This window comes from Polyodon spathula, chromosome 4 (assembly GCF_017654505.1).
Source record: "Polyodon spathula isolate WHYD16114869_AA chromosome 4, ASM1765450v1, whole genome shotgun sequence".
NCBI classification, from domain to species: Eukaryota; Metazoa; Chordata; class Actinopteri; order Acipenseriformes; family Polyodontidae; genus Polyodon; species Polyodon spathula.
Window position 1 is genome coordinate 16,142,718 of NC_054537.1, and position 22,111 is coordinate 16,164,828.

Sequence of the window (22,111 nt, forward strand, 5' to 3'; positions counted from 1 at the left end):
TTTCCAATGAGAAAACGGTCTTTTTGTTCACATAAAGTCATAAAAAAACAACATATGAATCCAAATTAACATGTATTTATACTAAAGTAATACAAAAATGACTACAAAAGATTTAGAAGTGAGTAGTTTTTCGGGATTTACGATTATACTGTAAATCACTTTCACGAATCAGCCCCCAAATGTAGTCTCCCATCATGTTCTCGTTATACTGTCCTTGGTAGCGGCGTTCAAAGTCCAGTATATCCTGGTGGAAGTGCTGGCCTTGCTCCTCCGAGTACGCTCCCATGTTCTCCTTGAATTTGTCAAGATGAGCATCAAGGATATGGACTTTGAGGGACATCCTACAGCCCATTGTGCCGTAGTTGTTCACCAGAGTCTCAACCAGCTCCACATAGTTTTCAGCCTTGTGATTGCCCAGGAAGCCCCAAACCACTGTGATAAAGCTGTTCCAAGCTGCTTTCTCCTTACTAGTGAGCTTCTTGGGGAATTCATTGCACTCCAGGATCTTCTTTATCTGTGGTCCGACGAAGACACCGGCTTTGACCTTTGCCTCAGACAGCTTAGGGAAGAAGTCTTGAAGGTACTTGAAGGCTGCCGACTCCTTATCTAGAGCTCTGACAAATTGTTTCATAAGGCCCAATTTGATGTGCAGTGGTGGCATCAGCACCTTCTGGGGGTCCACCAGTGGCTCCCACTTGACGTTATTCCTCCCCACAGAGAACTCGTCCCACCTGTGGTAGTGTGCCTTGGTGTCCCTGCTGTCCCAAAGGCAAAGATAGCAGGGAAACTTGGTAAAACCGCCTTGAAGACCCATCAGGAATGCCACCATTGCAGCCTCTTGATGCCATCTCAGAAAAATGCAGATATGTATCCACTTGGGCAGCTGGAACTAAACTGAACTGGTGTGCTTAAGGCCCCTGTATTTATACTACTATTTATATTACTGGAAAGTTCTAGAAAGCTCTAGAAGTTACTCCAAGTTTACTCAGCACTGAATCTATCTGGAATGTTCTGGAAAATAGGTACATTTCAAAATATCACTGTCCTGGTCACAAAAGCAAAGTTTGTGGGGAATAATAGCCATTTTCTATACTTTTGAGGCATAAGCAATTAGGAAATAATACTTACTACCCAGGAACCAAAAAAAAAAATTGTTACACGGTGTAATTCACAGTTTTGAGTGCCACTTAAAACATTTCTTCCTAATTGATCATTGTTCAATAATGAGATTCAGTTGATTAGTTATTTGGTAATTGGCTTTGCTAGATTTAATGTTTGTGAATCACTTTGCTGGTGTGCCGTCATGAGTTCCTCAAAGATTGAAATCCCACTTACACAGACAACATTTTTCTGTTGTAAGTGAAAATAGCAGTGAGGACTTTGTTTTAGAGCTAGAATATGAAAGTGGCTTTAGAAAAATAAAAATAATTTAAAAAAGACAAAGGAAAAAGTGAACATTTTGCTGAACCTAAAATGGATGAAGACCTAAATATCCTTGCCAGTGATTGGTTTTCGGAAAGCACTCAAGCAAGAAATAGATGGGTTGTTAAGTTGTTTGAAGCATGAAAGAAATTCAAAAGCTGAGTTTAGATCTGACGTCCGTGTAATTGGTGGAGATATACTAAGTATGGATATTGTTACTCTGTCATACAGCCTTAGTTGTTTTGTGACAGAAGTAAGAAAATGTAACGGAGAGGAGTTCTGTGGCAACTCACTATATGAACTTGTAATTTCCATATAGCATTTCCTAAGACTAAAGGGATGCACTTTAAGATTGTTAAATGATCCAGAATTTGAACATTTCCAGTGTCCTTGATGGGAAAATTAAAGCTTTGGCCAAATCAGGAGTGGGTTTGTATAAAAGAAAAGCAAAGGTTATTTCCGAAGACCGGGAATACATTTTGTGGAAAATGAGACTTCTCGAATCTGATACACCTGAACACCTGCTGAATACTCTAGTTTATCTGTTTGGCATGCATTTTGCTATGAGGGCCAGGCAAGAACATCGTAATCTAAGAGTTGGAGTTAGTACTCAATTTCAGTAGGGCAAAGACTCATTGATTGTTTTTAAAATACAAAGAAGATGTAACTAAGACAAATGGGGTCTACAGCATAGAAAACTGGAGAGCAAAGAAGTTATTGCATATGAGAACAGTACCAGCCCCAACAGATGTGTGGTGCAACTTTATGAAAAAAACACATGGGTCTACGGTATGTTTGTTTGTTTTTTAGTTTATAATTTGTACTTATAAAACTTAAATAAATACTTTTATTTAAATTATATATAATAAAAAATTATAAAACTACTTTAATTACTCTTGCGCTGCAACCTGTTACATTGTCACACAAGTCGTGTTTAATAAAGGAGTATTACTAAGGATGCTTTTCTTTATGTATTTGTAATATCACCTTTATATATTTATTTAATTTACAGATTGAAAGACAGAAAGTGTGATGCCTTTTACCTAAGGCCTTTGTGTACTGTCAAATTAAATCAATGTTACAGCAACCAAACAGTTGCTGTTAATCAATTGAGTCACATTATAGGAAAGACGTGTAAACAAGCAGGATTTGAAGGCTTTATAAAAATCACAGCTTGAGAGCTACAGCTGCTACACGTTTGTATAATAAAGGAGTTGATGAACAGTTAACTTGTGAAAAAACTGGCCATAGATCCAATGCTGTACGTGCATACAAGAGGATAAGTGAAGAGCAAAAACATGAGATTATTGAAATACTCCAGAGAAAGAAACCAGTGGATTAGTTTGTCATGATGAGATTACCAGTGTTGTGTGATAATGAAATTGTTGGTGATGGTGAACCTGTCCAGAAGTGTAAATTAAGAACTGAAAGGGGAATGTTTGTGTGGAAGTGAGTTTGTTAATTCTTTTTTCTGCATTGTTAATAGGCCTATAATATATGATTTATGTAATTATAATTGTTCTTCAATTTGGTGAAATTGCAAACTGTGTTTAAACTGTGTAAAAGTATAGGCTAACTGATTAAATAATTGCTGTTTAATAAAATGTAATTCGCTTTTTTGTTGAATTGTTGTGCCTGTGGTTTCACTTACGAATCAACAGTTTTCTGTGGATTCGTCACTCAAACTCTGGATTCGTAATCGACACTACATCTGCCCTGCACTCCCCTCCTCTTCAAAGCCACACAGCCACTTTTAGGTAGTAGATTCGTAGATTTAATCCACTGAAAGATCAAAGGGTGACGTCACAGAAATGTTTTAACTTCAAGTATTGCTCATCCTTGTTATACAGCTTATTGGGGCTTCCAGTCCCTGGTTTATCAATTAGAGATGATGTTTCTCTGTACTTGTTGATTATGCTTCGGATACCACACTTTGAAAACCGAGCGATGCAAGCTTGTTTTTACTTCTTTATGTAAGTCAGGTCGTTATAATAGTAGAAAACTATAATGGAGGCTTTGAGTAAATTACTGATGCTCACAGAAAAATGCAACATGTCGAAGACTTTTGCACAGCAGTGTACATTGCCTATAGAAAGTCTACACCCCCTTTCAAAATTTTCACCTTTTGTTGCCTTATAGCCTGGAAATAAAATAGTTTTTTTTTTTTATTTATCTACACATCCTTCCCTCGGCTGTCCCTCCAAACTGGATGACCGAGCAAGAAGGAGACTGATCAGAGAGGCTACCAAGAGGCCAATAGCAACATTGCAAGAGCTACAGGCTTTTATGGCCAATACTGGTCAAAGTGTGTATGTGACAACAATATCCCAAGCACTCCACAAATCTGGCCTGTATGGTAGGGTGGCAAGAAGGAAGCCATTACTCAAGAAAGCTCACCTTGAATCCCAGTTGAAGTATGCAAAAAAACACTCAGGAGATTCTGCAGCTATGTGGCAAATAGTTTTGTGGTCTGACAAAACCAAAATTGGAACTTTCTGGCCTAAATGCAAACCGTTATGTTTGGCACAAACCCAATACAGCACATCTCCCAAAGAACACCATCCCTACTGTGAAGCATGGTGGTGGCAACATCATGTTATGGTGATGTTTATCATCAGTACGGACTGGGGCACTGTGGCAAAGTGCCTGCCCCTGTGTGTATTTGGTGTTATATGTTGTTTGTTAATGTTGGTGTATAGTCATTGGCACACTGGATATAAACAGGTCTGTGTAACACAAGTGTTTAAAATGTATATTTGTATTTAGGCACGAGGATTGCACAGCACTTCACGTGCAAGTAAAAAGTAATAATATGTTAGCATGGGGAATTGCACTTTATTAATTCACGTGCAGTTGTACCAATTGAGTCTTGGTACAGCTGCATAAAAGCAGCATGTTTTCACTCACTCGGGGTTGTGTGTTCAGTGAGTGGAGAATGGGATTGGAGACGGAGGTTATAATAATAATAACATAAAGTAAAATAGAAGCTCACCATGTTTGTCTGTGTAGTCTGTTTTGTTTCTTTTGGTGAATGTGCCGTGTCCTGTGTTTTTGTTTGTTACATCCTTTTTATTTACTGTTCTGTTAATTCATTAAATGCTGAGCGCAAGCAAGCGCTCAGCTCCATCCAATTCCACCTCTCGTCGTTTATTTCCAGGTTCCTGTTTCTGATCTGATGTACTCCACTCCGGCCATCTTTGTGACAGACACTTGTCAGGATAGTAGGAAAAATAAATGGAGCAAAGTACAGATAAGCTCTTGAAGAAAACCTGCTGCACTCTGCAAGAAAGCTGAAACTGTGACGGAAGTTCACCTTTCAGCATGACAATGACCCAAAGCACACAGCCAAAGCTACACTGGAGTAGCTAAGGAACAAAAAGGTAAATGTCCTTGAGTAGCCCAGTCACAGACAGCCCAAACCTAAATCCTATGAAAATTTGTGGCATGACTTGAAGATTGCTGTCCATCAACGCTCCCTAAGGAACGACAGAGCTCGAACAGTTTTGTAAAGAGGAATGGTCAAATATTGTCAAATCTAGGTGGGCAAAGTTAGTAGAGACCTATCCCAACAAACTCACAGCTGTAATTGCTGCCAAAGGTGCTTCCACCAAGTATTAACTTGGGGGTGGAGACATACAATTATGGTCTTTCAGTTTTGTATTTTTAGTATATAATTTATTTCTCAATAAAAAAAAAATTAAAAATCCCCTTAACAGTGTGGAGTACGGTGTGTAAAAAACATGAAAAAGTGAGGGAAAAAAATCCTCAATTGAAACTCTGAGGCACTGACACAACAAAATATGAAAAAAATTCAAGGGGTTGTAGACCTTCTATAGGCACTGTATGTATGTGTATGTGTATATATAAATTACAAGGAGTGCAAGTAAAATTAAATTAAAAATGTATTTCCAAATCATATATAAGTGGGTGAGGGGGCTAGTTTTTGTTTCTGTGTGACATGGTTTTAGAATTTTATTGTTGTTTTTATAAAAGCCAAGCCTACATTTGCCAAGATTAGATGTTATCAATTGTCATACCAGAGATAAGCTTTTTTTCCCACCACATATGTATAGAAAACCATACCACTTAAAGCCCGTAGTTTCTGGATCTGGCTCCAGTATTATAGTAATTGTAACCCTATCTGTTTAGATCCACATAACTCAACTAGGCCCTGTTGCGACTGGACTGGACATTGTCTGCTCATTCACTGTTTAGTTCAGGGTTTTTTTTTGCAATTCTTCCAATACCCAGCAGGTGTCTCTCACATGTGAATAACACATGGCTGTTGCTAACAAATAAGTAAGGTGCTCTGATTGATAGAGTCAAATAAAAATTTAATTCAGGCCACATGTTACCAATGCAAGGGAATTACTTTTAAAGTCCTTTGAAAATGAAAACCACCACCGTGCAGCTGAGTCAGATCTTTCAGTGACAAAACATCCAAGCTACTCACCACCAGCACACTGCTAGTAGACATCATTGTGGATAGGGCTCGATATATACTGAAATTGACTTGATCAGTGGGAATTCAGTTTGCAAGACCACCAGAGCCCCAGCTTAGCAAGCGTTGGATACACTGCTTGAGGTACAGGAAGTGGAACAGCACTTTACATACCATGGGAATATAGAAAAGATTGTTTGCATTAGTATTCATTATTTTATTATTCTTAGTCAAGAAGAATTCCACAAAGTTCTAGGATCACCAAGATTATAACATTTCAGATGGGTGATACAAAAAGACATCTGTATAGCAAGAGAGCTGGGAGTATTGTTTAATCTTAGCCTACAAAAACAGTGATACTGTGTATCACACTTGAGCAACAGTTATTTTTGACAGAACAATTATAACTATAGCATCCAGGATTGCTACTGCAAGTCATGTTAAAGATCAAGGCCTTTAGTTCTGAGATAATGGGGTTGTAAATTACTTAATTTTGTAAATGAGAAACATAAAAATAAAACTGGAAATAAACACCCCAGTTATTTAACTGAAGGCGTTTTAAGTAAAGTTAGGATGTTTTAGATTGGTTTTGGTGCTTTATCATTTACACTTTGAAAACTGCACTTCATTTTGGTGATGCTTACAGTTCCATATAAATAGCTGGAAGGGCTATTTGTAAAAGAGAGTTTTTAAGTCATATCATGGAAAAAACACTGCTCGTTACACTCTTCCCCCTTCACCTCAGTGATCTATCTATGAGGTCTGAGTCACTGTTCCGGTATACTTTAGAGGGGTGGTAGCCCAGTTGTGCTTGTCTTAGTGCTGTACTGTATCCTTTTAGGCAGTTCACTGAAATCTCTATTTTTCAACAAAAGATTACCCGCTGCTAGAAATATATTTTTATTCATTCACTTTTTTTTTTTTTTCAGTTAACACCCTATATTATTTGATTGATATCATTACATGTTATATCTAATGACTCATTAATATGGCTGAGGATTTCTATTAAACTACACAAGGCTATGGTTTGGCCAACTCTCCTCTATTTGCTATTTTAATGTGGGTGTATGTTTACTGTTCTTGCCCATAAGGCCTAGTGTTAAAATAATTTGAATGTTATTGCCCGATTTGAATTCGGGTTGGATTCTATCCCAGGTTCTTCACACGAAAGGCCGAAGCACTGTTTTTTTTTTTTTTTTTTTTTTAGAACAACAGATTTCCTGTCTCTGTGGTTTTATAAAGTTAAAACATAGGGAAAATCCTGTAGAAAAATTGAATTAGGGTGTTTCAACTTTAGGCTGTCAATACAAGTGACATTGCACTGTTATTATAAGTTTAATTATGGCATTGGCAACATTGAAAGATGTATCTTATGAAGCAACACAAAAACAAGATTGCTGCAATCCAGTTTAGAAAAACCTTTCTTTATCAGTGTGGATCTAATATTTGCAAGTTGTGTGCATGACAAACTTGACAAATAATGTGCTTTTGGTTTTCCATTGGTTTACAACTGCTTTCTGATAAAGTATTGCCAGAGTTCAGCAGACACGTAAAATGTCTTACAATGAAGCAAGGTAGGTTTAGCAAGGAAGCTTGGGGCTTGGAGAAAGAGCTTTAATGATGGCCAACAGACTGTTCATGACTGTGGCATTTACCAGAGACCAAAAACATAACCCAATTATGGCTTTGAATATGTTTTTTTTATATATATAAGGAATTCAACCTCATAGATATTCAATCAATTTTATACAAATCTGTTTGTCCATTCTGCATTGCTGCTTTGTTTAGAACTACCTTAACCTTTACTATATATGTAAAAAATAAAGCAGACTATATTCATTGCAAAATAGAGTTAGCAAGTTGCGTAATACATTCCTTTTTAAGTCTTTGGTGAGCTATTTAGGAATGATTTCTGCATTATTTCACAGGAAGCATTCATTTAGAAATGTAAGTACTGAATTAAGAATAATTAATTTTGAAAGTTTTGCTACCCAATAATGCATTAAATGTCAAAAAAATCCTATTGACCTCCATTTCAAATATGGTTTGAATTCAAAACTGAAAATATTTTTATTGGATGCGTTTTGAATCTAATGAGTTTTGATACTACTATTACTACTACTACTACTACTAATAATAATAATAATAATAATAATAATAATAATAATAATAATAATAATAATGCTGGTAATAGTGGGCCACAAAATATGTATCATAAACAGTTTTGAAATGAAAGGAACAACAACTTGCTAATACTTCTGTATAGCAGTACAGTTTTGGTTTTATGGTAAATTAAAATAGGAAATAGTTGTTATTTGTGCTTCAATAATCCCTGCCATTACCGATATGGTCCTATTGTCTTCTCTACCATGAGAGTTCTAATGTTGGTGAGTTCTTAACACTATTAATAGCAATATTGTTTTACTATAATATTACATCAGGAAAAAAACATCCTGCAGGAAACTCTTGGAGTCTCAGAAAACAAAAGGAAAAGCTGTGAAGGTAACTATGAAACGTAATCCACTTTGTCAGAGGCTCTCTATTCAACACAAAATGATTTGGATAACAAATGGAGGACGATTAACAATCAAATCAAAGGAGGCCAATATTCTTTGTTACTGTAAGTCAAAAACTGTCAATTCATCCTAAGCAAGCCAGTAACATGAAAAAGCAAAATTAGAGACAACAATAGTACGAAGAAGGACTTTCATCTGTGTTTGCTGACTCTGCCAACCAGCAGTTGTAACTTCAGGCACTCTGTTCACTGTGGATGGTGCTCAGCCCTACATATAAAAAGGGGAACATGCTCCAGTCTTCCAGTAAGAAGAACCGAACAGAAATCTGTCACTGATAAGAACTGCAGAAGGTTATCCAGAGTAAGCCTAGAACTGCTGCTGAACTTACAATCCTAAAGGAATGGTATATCCCAGAATGAACAGCTATCCACTGAATACCACAAATCAGCTGCTTACACTGTCTGGTATTAATACTGTGTTTAGTAAAATTATTTTTGTTACCGTTTTATTTATACCATCTGAATTTAAGAAGTCTGTGTACAGTACAGCAAGGTCAGTCGGTTGCTGGCCAAAACCCCAATTTCCAGTGAATTTCGTTTCGTCAGGCTTTTTTCCTAGGTGTTTTTAATTACTTTTTTTTTTTTTTTTTACTGTTTGTATCTGATAAGTCTTTTATTAGGTTTATATAAATTACCTGCTGGTTCCAGAAAATAAAAATAAAAAATCAACTTCATTGTTAATTACAGTTTTGTTTTTCCTTTGGCCTTAATTGTGACTTCCATTTAAGGTCTTATTTTTTCCTGTTCTTGGCCGTTGAACTTGGGATTGAGTTAGAGTCAAGGGCAATTTAAATTTAAGTTCATTCAATGTGTTTTAGCCTTTATCGCCAGGGATTTTAATAAGCTTAAGTAGGTCGATTTTATGGGCAATGTCTCTTTAAATCCAGTTCCAGCCCTTTTCTTCCTGCTGCCACTGATTGACTGGTAGGAGGTTCAACTCTGTAACAAATATCTGCTTCATCCTAATAAAGTGCCTAGCTGCAGTGTTATTAGTGAGTGGAGAGGGGTGGATTCGGTGTTCAAGCAAGTGACAAGCTGTTGAAACAGATACACGAAGTTGCATTATCATTGCATCAAAGTGGAATTGTGGCTTGAAGAACGTGCACTCTCGTGGGATTGATGTATATGTGCAATGGGATTGCTGTACTACTCAACTCGCTTGTGGGTTGTACAATATATCGGGGGCTTCTCTTTTTCCCGTCTCCCTATCTCGGACTGGATTGATTGAGTAAGCGGCAGTTCAGATCCCGGAGAGGTTTTGCTGAATTATTTTAATGTTATTTTAGAGCCATGAATCTTTGGCTACGTCTGGGGATGTTGCGGTTTTGTAGATAGACTATGAATTCAACAGGATGGGTGCGAATAATGGCAAACAGTATGGTAGTGACGGTAAGTAGCGAGCGACCACCCTACCCAACATTTACATTTAACTTAACTAAGCCTTGCATTTTCCAGCTGATGACGATCATCCAACTTTCAGCTTAAGCAGTGTCATTGTTTTTCCAGGTCATTGGCCTCTGGTTCAAGGAATGATAATGACTATATATATATATATATATATATATATATATATATATATATATATATATATATATATATATATATATATATATAGTCTCAATGAGATTAAGCTTGTCGTTGCGTAACAGTTATTGAGTCAGATAAAATAATTAGGTATTGCAATTCCTCAATTTGAAGAGTTAAACTGTCAAGACGTTAAGTATGGTAATTCATACCAATTGTTAGCTCCCTAGAAGGGAATTATTAGTATTATATTATTATTATTATTATTATTAATATTATATAATATTATTAACAAACATCAATTGTTAAGTAGTAGTCGTAGTAGTAGTGTAATAATAATAATAATAATAATAATAATGGTATACGTGACTGTTACCTTTCAAGAAATTTAACTTTTTTTTTCATATAGATGGCAGCCTCTAGTGGTTTGTGAGGAGTACTCTTCCTTCTGGAGAGTCTGTTTTTAGTTAAGATTGGAATCTTGTGTGTGTGTGTGTGTGTGTGCGCGCGCGCGTGTGCGTGTGTTGTTTGTTCGTTCTTCATTTTTTGGTGGGAGGAGGTATTCTTAAAGACATGTACTCTAGTTATGTTAAATGCATTTAAAAATTAACATAAACATTTCGTGCATTACTAAGCTATTGAAGATGTAACAGCTTTACTGCCTCCATATGTTGTTCCTGTTGTCAAAAACCTTTAAACCGGGATTTCTGAAAACACACAGCCTTATCTGAATGTCCATAACTGTTTTATAAATTGTGGCTGCATTGACAGTGGTTTATAGAAACGTGTATGTAGGGTTTTTAAACATATCATGACAAGGGCATCTTGGAAATGACATGTGTCAATCCTGGTGTTTGCACTCACATTCCTTTGTCAATAGGTGGCTGCATTATAACAATAGTACTAGCGAAAATAATAATACTTATAGTTTTTTTTTTTTTTTTTTATCGATGCTTTATTTAGCAAAAAAAAAAACAAAATTTCAACTATATATATATATATATATATATATATATATATATATATATATATATATATATATATAAACTAAATATTTTTGCAACGTATACACTAACGTGCACTCAAATACTAATTAAAAAATAAAAAGTTAGTTACTTTTAAAGCGGTAGATAAAAAAAAAACAGTTCACAAACCATGTACTTTTATGTAAGAACCACTTCATGTAAGTAGTAGATAAACAAAAAATCCAGAAATAAACAGAAAAATAAAATTCACGCAGCCATGTTATAGCAATAAAATCCTCTTAAGAGAGCTTACTGTCAAGTAAGTCTGTTCTCCTAATGTCATGTTTAACAGCACAAGGCAGGCCTAGCCAGACAATAAAGTCCTCTTTGGTTCTGTTGCTTAAACATAGTGTTGGTTTAACAAAAAAAAAAGTACAGATGGGAATCGGAAAAAAAACAGGGGTGGCGGTTCTATGAAGCAGTTTATACTGAAATCAGTCTGTTGCAGCGCTGACCAACGGCAAAATGAGAGTGGCGGGTAATTAATGAGAGGCTGACGGGGATAAACGGCTGCAGAATGTAGTCCCATGGTTTAAGAAACAGTATAAATTTGATTTGTTTGGTTCTGATGAATGTGAAAACGAGCATGTTTCACAATTATGTGGCAACGTATTTGTTTTGGAGTGAAGTAAAGCTATTTTGTAGAAGTTACTCCCTTGTGTTAAATATTTGTAAGTGAGCAGAGTTTAATTTCTGTTATTTAGGAAGAATTATTGTCTTAATGTTTTGCAATTCAGCATCGGAAATGTCATATGTGCATGCATACAAGGTGCCACTGCAGCATATTTAGAGCATTTTACAACTGGTTTGCATCAACCATAATGTGTGCGAAGACATGGGTTACGATTTTTAACAAAATATATCATTGGCAGCTGGTGACTTTTTTGAGATGCGAAGGCTTACGTGGTACCTGCCTGCAGAAATGAAAGGGACAAAGTAGGATGTCCAGTTCCTGATTATACCATGGTTAGTTTACAATATTAACAGTGTCTTGCGCCAATCCTAACATTTTAACATGTACAGAAAATCCATTTAGAAGTAGCTAGTGTAAAATAATTTGCTAATGGCACATATCGTTTTTAAAAGTTACAAGAGGAGTATGACAGAAAAACCAGTAGCAGCAACTGTCAGTTGTTCTTCCTTGTTACTGTCCTGAAGGAATGCTTTGTAAGCACACAACCCTTTATCTGCCACTATAGGTGGAAGCTTGAGTTGGTAAATTGGGGGATTAATAGGCACAAGCTGGAAAAAAAACATAAGATAGAGACAGGAATACAAACTGCCGTGCCGTGAACAAGTATTTGCCCCCTGTCTGATTTTCTGCATTTTTGCACATTTTTCATGTTGAATTTGGTCAGATCTTTTTGTGGGTTATAGTAGCATATAGAGGGAGTGTGAGAGAAAAAAATGACACCAAAGTGTGGTGCTTCGTTCATTTTCTTGGTGTGCAAGGTAATCAAACGTGCAATCTTCAGATGTGAAAAAGTTATTGCTCCCCTAGTTAACTCAACCCAATTAAAGGGATAATTAGAGTCAGCTGTTTGAATGGTTACAATCAGGCTTGATTTGGGCCATCCCTGCCCAGTATAAATCAGACTAACTTTGGCCCTTACCATCAGAGTGAAGTTGTCAGCACACAAATTCTAGAGGCACATCATGCCACGATTAAAAGAAATTCCTGAAGACCTGCGGAAGAAAATTGTTGATGCCTATCAGTCTGGAAAGGGTTACAAAGCCATTTCTAAGGCTCTGAGGCGCCACCAAACCACAGTCAGAGCCATATTGTCCAAATGGAGAAAGTTTGGCACAGTAGTGAATCTTCCCAGAAGTGGCCGTCCTGCCAAAATCTCTCCAAGAGCAAGGTGTAAAATCGCCCAGGAAGTCAGAAAGAAACCTAGAACAACATCCAGGGATCTGCAGGCCTCTCTCACCTTGGCTGTGGTCAGTGTTCATGACTCCACCATCAGAAAGACACTTGTCAAAAATGGGATTCATAGCAGAGTAGCAAGGTGGAAACCACTGCTCACTAAGAGGAACATGAATGCTCGTCTCAAGTTTGCCAAAAAGCACCTGGATGATCCTCAAGAGTTCTGGAACAACATTCTATGGACAGATTAGTCAAAAGTGTAACTTTTTTGCCCAACATGGGCCCCATTATGTCTGGCGAAAACCAAACACTACATTCCACAGTAAGAACCTCATACCAACGGTCAAGCATGGTGGTGGTAGTGTCATGATTTGGGGATGCTTTGCTTCATCAGGACCTGGACGACTTGCCATCATTGAAGGAACCATGAATTCTGCTCTGTATCAGAGAATTCTACAGGAGAATGTCAGGTCATCTGTCCGTGAGCTGAAGCTGAAGTGCAGCTGAGTCATGCAGCAAGACAATGATCCGAAACAAACAAGCAAGTCTACATCAGAATGGTTGAAGAACAAGGAATTTAAAGTTTTGGAATGGCCTAGTCAAAGTCCAGACCTAAACCCCATTGAGATGTTGAGGCAGGACCTGAAACGAGCAGTTTATGCTCGGAAACCCACAAATGTCACTGAGTTGAAGCAGTTCTGCATGAAGGAGTGGGCCAAAATTCCTCCATGGCACTAAGAAACTGATCAATAACTACAGGAAGCGTTTGGTTGCAGTTATCGCTGCTAAAGGTGACGCAACGAGTTATTGAGTCTAAGGGGGCGATTACTTTTTCACACGGCGGCAGTGGGTGTTGCATAACTTTCTTTAATAAATACATGAAATAAGTCTCACAATTTTGTGCTACTTGTTCACTCAGGGTCCCTTTTATCTAATATTAGATTTTGGTTGAAGATCTGATAACATTCAGTGTCAGAAAATCAGACGGGGCAAATACTTTTTCACGGCACCGTATATGTATCGTTCCTAAATGAAAAGCAATATGGAAATATGCTTCCCCTGTTATGAAAGTTAAAAATGTCACACTATTTTTCTCTGAAATGCATGCTGTATAAGATTTTAAGATTTTTAGTCAGGCATAATGTAATGCACCAACGTTTTCTTAAAATTCTCAACACAATTTTATCCATTCTGCAAGTTCTTGGTTGCGCTAAAGGTTTGTGCGCTAAATAGTCTGCTACCGGGTACATTTGTTTTTGGTACTAGGCAGCTGAGTGCGTGGGAGCAGAGGCGGAGTGCTGCTGTGCTGCTGCTCCTGCCACGGGCTGTCGTGCACATGTCAGCACTTCCAGAGTGGCCTTCAATTTTCTACTGTTTCGAAATCCAATTTTTGTGTTTGTTTTCTTACTGGAAAGCAGTGTTGTCCAGTTTGTGTGATACAAGTTTTTTGGGGGTTTGTTTTCAACATAGTCACTTGTTTTTGTGCTTTTTTTTTATAACTTAATTGAAATTACCCCTAGAAAGTAAATACTGGTTGGGTCAAAATCATATCCCTTTGGTCCTCCATTTCTCTTTATGCATGGTAAGATAGACTGGTGAATAGCCAATCACTGCGTTTGCTTTTTTTCTTAGTAGAGTGCGTGGCATGTAGCTGGTTGTAAAATATCAGAAGCTAAGGCTATTTCAAGTTCTAATATGCCTCCAAATAAGTGGGCTAAGTACGGCAAAAAGTAATGTAAAGAGTGGACGCAAGAGAGGAACCTAATATATTGGATTAATCCAATGGTAGGAGACGATAGCAAAGCCACCAGCAGGTACTGTAAATGTTAAATACGTGGACACCACGCTGTCCTTGTTCAACACATGAGCACAGTCAAACACAAGAAAAATGCACAGCCTTTTTCATCCATGATCTTACCAGATATTGGATCTTAAACTAGCCTGTTCCGGTGCTTGCCACATAGCAGTTAGTTTTGTTGATCACCTGGGGAAGCTTGTTGGATCATGTTTTGAGAAACAGCCTGCATTGTACACAGTGTGCGGCATTGATAAACAACGTTATTGCATCCTGCATGTTCGAAACTTTTAGTGCTGCTTTGGCAGAAGCAAACCATGATAATGCAGAGGAAACTAATCTGAAAAGTAGATGCTGAGACTGTCTTCTAGAAGCAGCTAAACAAGTACAATTAAGACTTTCAGAAAAAATGAATCTGGAAATCCATGTCAGTGTTTAGTTCATCAGTTACTTTCTCACAGACCAAACAAGCCATCAACTTCCAGCAGTGGAAAACAAAAATGTAGTATGACAAAAATGTAGTAGAGCTCTGGGTGAAAGTTTGCAACTTCCCAGAGGCTAGTGATGAATGGTGCTGTAAAGAGCTTGTGCCCCAGCACACCTTTCTGTACAAATTAACCACTGCCCTGAAGGGAATATTAAAACATGACTTTCCCAGTTTTAAAACTGCAGACCAAAAATATATTCTGTCCCATCCAATCATCTGCCACTACAGTGTATCACTTGACATGTCAGATTGTATATTAACCCCATCATTACATCCCCATTTTAACAAGTTATTAATCATCTTTTTGATGTGTCAAGTTAATCTGGTTGATGACAGGATATTATCCTGTTAATAGGATTACCACCATTGTGGAAGCTTTCCAATTACATTGTTAATCTTTTTCTATTAGCCATCTATAACTAGTAACTTTTAGAACTTTTAGCCATTGTACCGAATCAACTTGAAAGCGTAACTGGGATGGATTTGCCATGGCTTTGGTCTTTTTTTAGCTCTACTATGAACACGTCGGTCCCTGAGTTGAGCAACACCTTTTGAGCAACGCCCCCAGTGTCAATGTAACTCAGCCGCCTACTTGTTAACTGGAGCGCACTCATCTGAAACCGAGGACATGACAGGATGGAGAGATTATAGCAGGTGGTTAGAATACCGTCCCAACATTCATATATATATAATATATATATATATATATATATATATATATATATATATATATTAATATATATATATATATATTTTTTTTTTTTTTTATTTTTTCAAATTTGGAATCGGCAATCATTTTTTCTCATTTTCTCCCCAATTTGGAAAGCCCAATTATTTTAATTCAACCCGGCTCACCACTGCCACCCCTGCGCTGACTCGGGAGAAATGAAGATGAAAACATGCGTCCTCCGAAACTTGTGTTGTCAGCTGCCCAGTTGTTTTCACCATGCAGGCCCGCCATGCAGCTACCTAAGAGCTATAGCTTGAAAGGACCACACAGCTCTGGGCCGCTTGAAGGGATCACTGGTGCGTGGTGAGCCGACGACACCCTGGTCAACCTAAGCCCTCCCCACCCTGGGTGGCACTCGGGCAATTATGCGCCGCCCCCTGGGAACTCCCATCTACGGCTGGCAGTGGAATAGCCTGGACTACAAAGTGTGTCTCAGCTGAATTGTCATGGCTATAGCTTTCACTGATGGAGAAGCTCTGCAAATCCTGCTTCCAATTTTCACCTATTATGGAGACTTGGTTTACAAATCATCTCACCCGATTTATATACACTATTATTGTGCAATTCTAGGGCTATTAAACCTTTGGACTGTAGTGTAGCGCCCCTGTAAATTGCCATTGTTACTTCACATGGAAAGTCAGTTGGTTAAAAAATAATCTTAAAAAAATGTAAAAAATAGAAAACATATCACTGTGAATGTGTATCAATAAAACCATAAAAACAAAAAAATGTACAATTGTGTCTTTGTTCCTTTTTATAAAAGGAGTAGACAATGTGGTGGTCTGGTTAAAAACAAGAACAGGTCATTAAATGTCGGAGACGTCTGGATTTTCACAGCGGAAGTGCTTAAGTGGCATCTTTGGGAAGGCATATAGGTTAGGCAGGGTCAATTAATTAATGAAGTAGCAAACCACCTAACCAGGAAGGCTTTCTTCATCTTTGTAAGGGGTCCTGAGAGACAGCTTTACCTTTATTACTGGAAGGTTGTGTGAAAGTGAGAAGATTAGAGCAGAGCGTTTGGAAAATGTCTGGAAAAATGAGAAAAAACTTTTACTAAAGAGCCCTTAACAAGAGTTTTCAGCTGCCTCAACAGGGGGTGTTCAGGACAGTCAATTAACAGACTATCAGTGGAACCTACTTTGAATAAAACACAGGTGATGTCACAGTGTGTGCACTACCTCCAGGAACCCAGTCTAGACTGCTGAGTACTTTCCAGGGGGTATTACTTTTAGTATCAATAAATGTGGATTGAGAAAAGCCCTGACCCATGTGTGCAATTAAACAGTCTTGGAATGGGTTGCCAATGAATGGTAAACTTGCAGCTCGACTCATAGTTCTTCTGACTCATTATAGGTTGGAAAATAAAAAGAGGGTGACAAGACATTGCTTAGGAATGTTTCATGAGTGTTGACTATGGTGTTAGTTTAATAAAATATGTTTAAAATTAATACTCCAAATTCATTATTGATTAACTTTAAAGGACTCTGGAAGGAATTATTTGTAGTCGTGAGTGGATCCACTCCACATCTTTCATTATTCATTTTGATGTGTTACTGAATAGGCTGTAGAGTTTACAACAAAACACATTACTTACTGTTCCTGCTTGTTGCGTCTCCCGTTCCACATATTCGTGGCAATTTTATATATATATATATATATATATATATATATATATATATATATATATATATATATATATATATAGATTACTGTGCAAAAGTTTTAGGCAGGTGTGAAAAAATGCTGTAAAGCAAGAATGCTTTCAAAAATAGATTTGGGGCCAGTTAGATGCCTCCCTGATGCTATTGCATGATGGATAAGTATCTGCCTGTACTTCTTAGCATTGAGGAGACCATTAATTCTGACCAAATCCCCAACTCCATTTGCAGAAATGCAGCCCCAGACTTGCAAGGAACCTCCACCATGCTTCACTGTTGCCTGCAGACACTCATTCGTGTACCACTCTCCAGCCCTTCGGCGAACAAACTGCCTTCTGCTACAGCCAAATATTTCAAATTTTGACTCATCAGTCCAGAGCACCTGCTGCCATTTTTCTGCACCCCAGTTCCTGTGTTTTTGTGCATAGTTGAGTCGCTTGGCCTTGTTTCCACGTTGGAGGTATGGCTTTTTGGCCGCAAGTCTTCCATGAAGGCCACTTCTGACCAGACTTCTCCGGACAGTAGATGGGTGTACTAGGATCCCACTGTTTTCTGCCAATTCTGAGCTGATGGCATTGCTGGACATCTTCCGATTGCAAAGGGAAGTAAGCATGATGTTTTTTTCATCTGCTGCAGTAAGTTTCCTTGGCCGACCACTGCGTCTACGGTCCTCAACGTTGCCCGTTTCTTTGTGCTTCTTCAAAAGAGCTTGGACAGCACATCTGGAAACCCCTGTCTGCCTTAAAATTTCTGCCTGGGAGAGACCTTGCTGATGCAGTATAACTACCTTGTGTCTTGTTGCTGTGCTCAGTCTTGCCATGGTGTATGACTTTTGACAGTAAACTGTCTTCAGCAACCTCACCTTGTTAGCTGAGTTTGGCTGTTCCTCACCCAGTTTTATTCCTCCTACACAGCTGTTTCTGTTTCAGTTAATGATTGTGTTTCAACCTAGATTTTGAATTAATGATCACTAGCATCTGTTTGGTCTAATTGTTTAATCATACACCTGACTATATGCCTACAAAATCCCTGACTTGGTGCAAGTGTACCTAGAAGAATTGATGCTGTTTTGAAGGCAAAGGGTGGTCACACCAAATATGGATTTGATTTAGATTTTCTTCTGTTCACTCACTTTGCATTTTGTTAATTGATAAACATAATCTATTAACACATGAACTGGGGTGCAGAAAAATGGCAGCAGCTGCTCTAGACTGATGAGTCAAAATTTGAAATATTTGGCTGTAGCAGAAGGCAGTTTGTTTGCCGAAGGGCTGGAGAGTGGTACACGAATGAGTGTCTGAAGGCAACAGTGAAGCATGGTGGAGGTTTCCTAAAACTTTTGCACAGTACTGTTATATATATTTTTTTTTTTATGTCATTGGTCAGTTTTAAAGTCTTATATAAAAAATACATGAACTTGATGACAAATAGAAATAAGCATTTGAAACATTTTGTTTATTTATAGATCTTACTTTAATGGAAAGAGTTTTTTGGCCTCAGTATCTTGCAGGTGAAAGGTATAGAATACTTTAGGCTTTTGTAGTAACCTGCTTTTAGCAGTAACTTGCTTTCCACATGTTATGGATTGGCACTGTTTGGAAGCCTTGGTTTTGCATTGTTGTCCACTTCATCCCAGAAGAGATCAAACAAAGGCAAGTCTGGTACTGGTGGTGTCTTTTTTTCTTCTTTTCCAGCTAGGTCCTGCAGTTTTTTGAGTTGTGTTTTTGATACAAGTGTCGTGTTTGCTGCTCAAGTGTGGCCAAACAGGTCTCCTCAAAACTCTGTGAGATCATCTGAGTGGAAGATGACTACAGGTTCTACAGTAGTATTTCATCCCTAAACTAAAATACAGAGACATTAGTGCTGTGGGGTTTTGACGTCAGTGTTTTTAGAGTCTACTAGACTGAATGAACAATGTGTTGCGAAGATAACAAAATAAGCAAATACGTTAGTGCATTCAATGAAAGCAATGTTTCATGAGAACGTGGAGGAATGCTGGTTAAACTGATACAGAGCCATACGCAGACATAGGAAAGCAGAGGCACCTGGAAAGCCACAGCTGTTCCAACCCCAGAGGCAGTGGAGTTTAGGGAGTCCTGTGATGAGGAAAGGAAAAAAGCAAACGAAAAGTGTACATGATGATTATTTAATCTTAATAAAAAAAATAATTAATTATGGCTTCTTGGATACTGTGTATAAAAAGCATCTGGCTACAGAAAATCAGAATTGGAAATTTCTCAGAAATCGGAGCCAAGAAAGCAAGATTCCCAGATTTTGCACTGTCAGCAGGTTCAGAATTCACATCCACGACTATGCTTTTCATATTATGAGTCCAATTCAATTATATATTACTTCTGAAGGACTGTAAGAATTAATTTGTCATAATAAGCGGCTCCATGTCTAATCCCTTGCTATTCATTATTCATTTAGTGTGTCACTGAACAGGCTGTAGGAGTTACAACAAAGCGCATTACTTATTATCAATGGTCGAAATCTTGCAACATACTTTTCCACATAACCGTGATGGTTTTAATATTTTTATTTACATTTCCTTGGTCAGTTTTAAACTCTTATTCAAAGACATTTTAATTTTAGGAACCTGATGTCTTATATAAATTATCATTCAAAACATCCATGTTCACTTTATCTTTAGATCTCTTCTTTCCAGTGAAACAAAATCTTTTCACTTGTAATTTTCATTTAAATAGGTTTCTGGTTGGTGTGTAACTGGATATCTACCAGACAAATCCAAGTCTCAATCAGCCCTATCAACTCTACCATTGAGTGTGTGGTTATTTATTATATAATTGGTCCAGTCACACACCATCCTTTATTGATTCTGCCACACTTCTAACCAATCTAATGAAAAGCAGAAAGGGATAAGGGTCAGCTGTGCACTGCTGGGAGAAAGAAGGGACAGAAGATTTACTTGGCTTTTAAAATACTCTTTTGTAAGTGAGTAGAATCCCAGAGACGCTGTGCAGGGCCCAGTTTAATGGAGAAACTTTTTTTTTTGTTATTGTTTCCTTTAGGTTTCAGCCAAGAAATGTATTCTGTTAGTTTGAGTTTATTTGAAGCTATTCTAATTGAGTAAAGTATTAATGAGATACAGTAAATGCATGTTACAGTTTTAGCAGCATTTTATCAAGCTAAAAAATGTCAAGGGAACTGTGTAAGCATGTCATTTCATACTATTTACTATTCTCATTACTATTTACAACCCCAGATTACTGGAAATAAAATTAGACTACTGTAGGTCCTTTCTGAAAAGAATCTGTGTCATAAAACGCTTTGTAGTGTTCTTGCTGGGATGCTGCCCTTATAAAGGTTTCCCACAGTAAAAGCATAACAAAGTGTATATAAACCATAGTAAAAGCATGGTAAAGCATAGGTAATCACTGTAAAGCCCAAGGAGAGATGGTAAAGCATATTAAAAATGATGGTAAGCAGGAGTAACTGTGGTAAATGCATAGTATAACCATGGGGAAAATGCAAAATTACAGTGCAAAAATACTGTGGTAAACTTTTATAAGGGATATCCCTGCCAGTTTTCAATTTATACACTTGTTCTTATTTTGTTGTCCTTCGGGGATAATGGTTGAAAACTGCAACTGTTATTGTATCTTAAAAGTTCCTGGAACTTAAATATTGAGTGTTAAAATAATCCAACTGTAGAAGCTCAGATACAAAGAGTGTAAAAACCCAGTGACAGGGATATAATTAAGGCACTGTAGGTTTATGGAATGAAGCTTGAAGAGGACATTCATTAGCAAATGTTCTTGGAAGTATCAGCCTTAATTTAGGAAGGTTCCCACGAAAAGTATAGTGAAAATATTTCATTGTAAGAATTCCCAAAGCTGTAGCTCAGTCAATACAGGCTAAATACTTTTATTTTTGACAACCAAGCTTCTTCTGTGATCATATTGCCCTTCTTTCTACCATCTTATTTGCAGCTGCCAGCAACCAGTAAATTAACTTTATTTCTTAGTTCTTGGTACAGATGTTACTAAAATGTAGTACTGTAGTAGTATTTGCTGTAGTAAGATCAGACTATCTGTTACTGTGCATATGATATTAAACAGCATGTGGGTTAAATATACATAATTCTAATTGATATGTACATTAGATGAATTATTAAAACACTAGTGAAATAATTAGACTGTATAGGATTGGTGATTCCTGTATATATTACATTAGATAGTCATGGATAGAGTTTGTGATCTTAGAGAAGGAGCTGCATTCTAACAAAACTGAACGTTGGGCTTGCTCTTGATTGTCCTTGCTTTGACAAATTTCTGCCCAAGCTAAATATTATGTTTAAAATCACTGTCATGCATTCATTAGTATAACCCTTACCAACTGTATGTGTGTACTATATCTCAGTATATACATTCTTGCTGAAACTTCAGCTTTAGCCTAATTGGGAAGACAAGCTTGATGTGGATAATGAGATCTTAGTTTCTGCCTGTATGTTAAGTTTTAGGTTGGGGTGAAACCGTAGGAAAGCTAGTTGTTCTGTACAGAATAGTTCTTAAAGGATATCTGATCATTAGTAAAAAGGCTTTGCCCCCCCTGCTGGGATGGGAA

At 37.4% G+C, this 22,111-nt stretch overlaps 1 protein-coding gene across 1 annotated transcript in view; it reads left to right on the forward strand.

Annotated features, from left to right (window-relative positions):
• Positions 1–9,395: 9,395 nt before the first annotated feature.
• The window catches only part of LOC121314223 (F-box/LRR-repeat protein 7-like), a 100,870-nt gene continuing 88,154 nt past the window's right edge, over positions 9,396–22,111 (forward strand). The window contains exon 1 of the mRNA XM_041247250.1: positions 9,396–9,827. Coding sequence (XP_041103184.1) covers positions 9,791–9,827 — 37 coding nt within the window. The 5' untranslated portion in view covers positions 9,396–9,790. The remainder of the gene's footprint in view (positions 9,828–22,111) is intronic.